The sequence below is a fragment of the Anopheles marshallii genome, chromosome 3 (assembly GCF_943734725.1).
Source record: "Anopheles marshallii chromosome 3, idAnoMarsDA_429_01, whole genome shotgun sequence".
NCBI lineage: Eukaryota > Metazoa > Arthropoda > Insecta > Diptera > Culicidae > Anopheles > Anopheles marshallii.
In genome coordinates this window covers 45508341-45514033 of record NC_071327.1, presented here as the reverse complement: position 1 = coordinate 45514033, position 5693 = coordinate 45508341, and the positions used below count along the sequence as shown (strand labels likewise).

Sequence of the window (5693 nt, the reverse complement as noted above, 5' to 3'; positions counted from 1 at the left end):
GCATATCCGCACTACCTAAAGACGCGCGCACACACATTCTTCCTTTGGGGCTGGCTATGTTTTCTTTATAAATATTTCACATCTTAACTCTGTACATCTCGGGATACGGAAAAAAAAACATGGTTGCAATTTAGTTACGCACCGTTTCCCGCACCCAACGCCTTCCTTTTTTTGTATACTTCAGTGGAGGGATACTAGTGTGGGATCGATTGGACATTTCCTCTTCTTTTCGACAAATAATACACTTTCATAAAACTCTGATCAGTATAAAGATCGATAACGTTGAGGTAAAAGGACGAACAGATATGGGGTTGAAAGGTAACGAGAATGGGTTGTCGTGTGGGAGAAGGATTTGAAGAAAAAGAAAGCCTGTTATCTACAATATCGCTTAGCTAAACCTTCGCGTTATAACCTATTCGTTGTTGGTTTCATGTTACACTGCAGCTGTTCCTATATATGTCACGTGATTTGCGCTTCGAGCGTTAAAATTCGTGAGCTTTTCTACTATTGGCCCGCTAGAGTCTGCTCTCTAGAATAGTAATAGTACACAATCAGCCTAGAGTTTGAAACCGCTGGTTGGTTAACAGATGACGCGTTTGTTCGTTCTCGTGGTTGCTTGCACCGTTCAGCTTATCGCGCTAGTTTACCCACTTTCGATGGCTAATGCATTTAGTTCATAATCTGCTCCTTGATACTATTGTAAGCGGCTTCGATTGGCGCCAAGACGACAATCACTACCATCGCGATGACCAGACCGAGCACAATCAGAATGTACAGGAACAGCATAGACTTACGGAAACCCGAAAACTGTAAAATATAAGAGTTGCAAAAAATATAATCAAAACTCTTGCCAATAATGACCACTGCACAAGAAGCACATACTGCAGCATCCTGTTTTCGTTCGCTGGAGCTCATGGAATTTCGCGACGGCGTCATATCGGCCATTGGGAAGGACGTCACACGCTGGCCACTTCTTCGCTCGCTTACGCAGCCACCGATCTGTATCCAGGAGAAGATCTACATATTAATGCAATGCAGACGAACCGTTCGGGGGTCGCAAAACTCAACCCGGGGTTAGTACCGGAAGAGGAAAAGCCTGCCTTCGGTTAGAAAACAACGTGTATTTACAGCTTATGTGCTAAACGATAATGATTCAATGCTGTTTATATACAACACGACGAGCCTGAGCACCAGAGATGGGTGTATTTAATGTGCGCAGTCATATATCAACCGAGTAGAACCCAGTTCGATTGGATTGTTAACAACTCGGTACCAACGAGGCGCTAATGTAGGTGCAGTAGAGCCAATAAAACAACACTCTTTATACCCAGTTATAAAGATACTCACGGAGAAGATCAGATGCATGAACACGTGGAATGCGACAAAAGCGACAAGGATGAAGTCCATCCATTCGGGCAGTTCGGCCTTCTGCAGCTGGACAGCGAAGAAGATGGCAACGATCGCGATCACGTGCGCCAAATTACCACCGAGCCAGTGGAGCCAGTTAAAGATGGGCCGCTTGCTCGAACCAGGATGTGGCCGGAAGAAGGCACCGATGGGTTGCAGGAAGCAAAGGACCGTCGTCACTATACCCAGAATGGCGTGAGGGTTACGCACCTGCGACCAGCCACCGATCTCTACGAAGATTACCACAATACCAGCCACTGTGAGTGCCCACGTCACTACCATCAAGAAACGATGCCACTGTTAAACGCAAACAAACGGGAAGGGAAAATGTGTTATGATCGCTCATCTGTACATATGCTACTGCTTCCACTTACTGCAAACCACTGATCTTTGCCACACATCTGACTTCCAACCCACGTCTGGCGGAAGTAGCGTGCGATGAGAATACCGAGCGAAGCCGTACCGATCCACGCTGTGATCATGAAGGCACCGTGTAGACGGAGCAGCAACTTCGAAGATCCCTGAACCGGTCCAACTTCGGCCAAAGATTGTGGGCTGCCGGACACGTGACGGCCGATATCGTGATAGTTAAGATTCGTCGCTACAATAGAAAGGAAGCACGGCTTAGAATTGGAAATCGATTGGGTTACCATGTTGCGTCATATTTACATTCCACCGATGATCCGGCCGCTATCAGCAGATGGAACTTGTCATTCACAAGATCAAACTTCTTGCCCTTTACCATGCTGACGGCATCGCGTTCCACCTTGCAGTAAATCACCCCTTCATTGTAAGACTTTTCCAATACTTGGAAGATGTTTTGTGGCTAGTTGGAGAAATGGATAAAAAATCATTGTTACTCGGAGGAATTTCGTCGAACGATCAACATGAACCAAATACTTACAACACCCAAACGTGTAGATCCGTATGGTCCGACTGTTGTCCACGAGGCATAAGCATTAACCGTACCCTGTTCAGGTACGCACTCGATCACGGAATCTTCACCCATCTTGGCGTCATTAGACAGTCCAAGGGCAACGTAGGCTGGGCTATCTGGTAAAATGTGAACAAAGCCGATCAATCTTCAGTCATGATGCTATATTGTGGTACTATACTCACTGTAACCTGCTTTCATTTCAAAAACGTATCGGGCTCCCAATACCGCGATTGTAGCCACCGCACGGCAGTTCTTGCTATCGATGCATCCCTCGGGGAATCCGAAGCAACCCTTACTCTGCCCGCACGCATCGTAGATCGGATCCGCTGCTACTGGTGCTGCGGTTTGTGCTGGCCGATAGGGTGGTACGGTTGTGGTCGTCGTAATACGCTTGGTTGATGCCGTTCCGGGCGCTACCGTTGTTGAGCTAGCCACCACACGCACCCGCTCCGAGGGTATGCCAACCCAGAACTTATCGTAATCCTGTGCAATCGTCGCATTAAAAACCACATCACCAACGAAATTGTCCGGAGCGACCCACTCGAGCGTCAACTCCTGTTTCGGGCTGGTAGAGGTATGTGTTGCCGTATCTCCTTCAGCCTGGCAGTCGATCAGCTTGATCGCGGCAGTATCCGTGTTCACAAATTGGCCGACTATGTTGTTAGGTGGATCCGCAGCACGGGCCTGGATCATGTAGCCCTTGAACACTATATTGGCCGGGAACGATTCGATATCGATCTTGAGCGTCTGCCCGCTACCGATCACCGACGATTGAGGGGTGATGAGAAACGGTGTCTTGGTAGTAAGTGGTGGAATGCCTCCCCCATGGAATGGTAGCATAGTGTCACAAACCGATGTTGGCGCACCGTTTGGCAACCCGAACGAGGGAACCAGCGTGCTTAGCACCAGGGCCAAGCAAAGTAGAGGTAACATGTTGACGGGGAATCTGTTCCTGTGTTCAAAAGAATTGAAAAAAAAAAATATTAGAATCTTCATAATTTGAATTTATTCAGAAACGATGAAACCATTTCTTCGCGGTTCAAATGTTTGCACCCACACCAACATGTCACACCAAATGGCACGCTTCGGATAAAAAGTGAACCTAATAAATCTAATCATTATTGACACATTTATCATGCCTTAATTCGTAAGTGATTCCAATACCGACCGTACCGGCCGTTTCTTTGATGCAGCCTCAGCAACGGGCCCCAAAAGCTCGCGAAACCTCTCAATTCTTTAACGACTTCTGTAGCCGTCCTCAGTTCCCGCTGACGCTTGCCTGCGGCTAGCATATTAGTGTGCCGAAGGGCGCAAAACAAAACAGCAACAAACTTCATGGTTTATGTACCAAAAAAAGAGAACACCAACCGTATCTTCCCAGACCCATCAAATTGATCCCATAAATCAAAGCCAACCGGTGGAACAAACAAAACATACACTGAAGGCACAGCTCTGCGGACCGCATGAAGAAAAGTGTGAGAACAAAACAATCAGCACTCACGGGGATCGAGCGTTTTTCGGTTAAAGTTTGGCGTTCGATTCAGTGTTAAAGGCAACACTTCTTGTTTGTTTTGCCTGAATGTTGTTTTCTACTGTCCTATTCCACTTCAGTGAAATTTTCGGTGTTTTATACATATTATTTTCTTTACTCTTTATATTCATTTCTTTTGCTTTTCGACAAAAAAAATCAGGGCTTTATTTGAATCATGCTTCTTTCTTTGGTATAACATCTCAATAGCTGTGTGCGCGGGATTCAGCTCATGATATCGAAAGCACTACATCATGCCCTACTTGAGAGCATAATTTAATGGCCAGGTACACCCGGTATAGGTACGCTTATTCGCAGCCCATCCTTCCAACGAGCTTTTTCCCGCCCACTGCCACCATCTTCAAACACCATTACAATAAAGCATAACAAAGCGACCCTCAAAGCGTCTCCCAGGTCCAAAACTGCCGCCAGGGACCGGACGGCAAAAGCTTTTCCCTTCAGTACTACATCTTCTTGTGCTCCTATTCAACACACAATGAATTTTCCACCCGCGTTGTGAGTCGTTGCGGTACGGGACCTAACCGAAAGGTTTCTCTCCCGCTCGGAACACAGTGGCGAGGCGTAGAATGAAAATGATCAAAACACCTCCCCTTTCATTGCACCTGTTAAATGGAATGGCGAAGAAGGGGACAGAAAAGAAAACAAAAAAACGCCACCCCCACTCAACCCCTGTACGCTTGACCGGAAGTGGTAATTGAGGGCAAGGATTTCGGAATAAATATCCCATTCGGGGGGTCAGTTTGCTTACTATGTTTTTTTGTTTGGCTCTCTCTTCGACACATTTTTCTTTTGCCTCCACCGTTCAGAATTTTCCACACCTTCGAACTCACCTTGACGATCGATACGGCACAACGATATGGTAGAGAAATGAGAACCCCCATTAAAATTAATCGATGCTTAGGACGAATATTTTTGCCTCGTATAACTTTCTCGCTTGTGTTACAGTGCACGTACCAAGGGAGTTGTTTGAGGGTGGAATAACATCAACCGAGTTCATTGACGGACCCTGCACAATGTGAAGGAAAAGTCTAGTGTCCGTACTGGAAATTCCCAGTGCGGAGCGTGCTTGGGGATTCCCTTTTGACAGGGAGAACGTTGGAATAAATAAAAACCCCATCAAGCATTGAAACACTGTTAACTGACTGAACCGACCAGCTGCAGCACACATGCAACACAGACTGACCTCCCTCAGGGGGGGCTATTCACGTACGTTCGCTGTACTCTTCCGCGCACCGTAACGCTGACCCGAGTGTAGTGCATTACATCGATAGGGCAGAAGAGAATGATGGACGGACTGGTAGAGAGGTCTATTTTCTTCAGAAATTCACTCGGGCCATGCAATTACCGGGTTGCAGGCTAGGTTTCGCTCTCGGCCATACATGCAACTTGGCGTGTGCATCTTTCGCATGTTGTCTATTCCAATCTCATGTCTTGTCCAAGCATCGGTCGTTAACCTTTTCCGTTTTGCTTCATTCTGTGAACGACACCGACGGTTTGATTATTTATTGACAAATGATGGTATGGTTTACTTTTTAAACCGATGGGCCAGTGCACTTTCCTATAATAATACGCTGATCTGTAATATTTCCACGATTCATTTTTACATGACTATCATTGTTTTGTACTTTTGTTGTTGAACCAAACGTCTTGTTAAACATTTGACAGTAAGGATTTATGCAACAAATTTGCATCATCATAATTAGAAATAACTTATTTTTTAACGGCCTATTTCACAATTATAATACACTAAACTTAACTCAGTCTAACTGTACATGCAACAATTTATCGCAAACATCAGCA

General features: G+C 45.9%; 1 protein-coding gene across 1 annotated transcript; it reads right to left on the bottom strand.

Moving 5' to 3' along the window:
• Positions 1-669: 669 nt before the first annotated feature.
• On the bottom strand, positions 670-3292 carry LOC128710845 (putative ferric-chelate reductase 1 homolog). Its single transcript, XM_053805700.1, has 7 exons — positions 2527-3292; positions 2312-2460; positions 2077-2233; positions 1782-2008; positions 1348-1704; positions 883-1017; positions 670-807 (listed from the first exon to the last, which is right to left on the bottom strand). Exons 1-7 carry the CDS (start codon positions 3275-3277, stop codon positions 670-672), a joined length of 1914 nt encoding a protein of 637 aa, XP_053661675.1. The 5' UTR covers positions 3278-3292.
• Between the last annotated feature and the right edge of the window lie 2401 nt (positions 3293-5693).

Coding starts and splice junctions, on each gene's coding strand:
- LOC128710845 (XM_053805700.1), bottom strand. CDS start 3,277: ATGTTACCTCTACTTTGCTTGGCCCTGGTGCTAAGCACGCTGGTTCCC. Junction 2,461..2,526: donor TGAAATGAAAGCAGGTTACA/GTGAGTATAGTA, acceptor ACATTTTACCAG/ATAGCCCAGCCTACGTTGCC. Junction 2,234..2,311: donor GATCTACACGTTTGGGTGTT/GTAAGTATTTGG, acceptor TTCTCCAACTAG/CCACAAAACATCTTCCAAGT.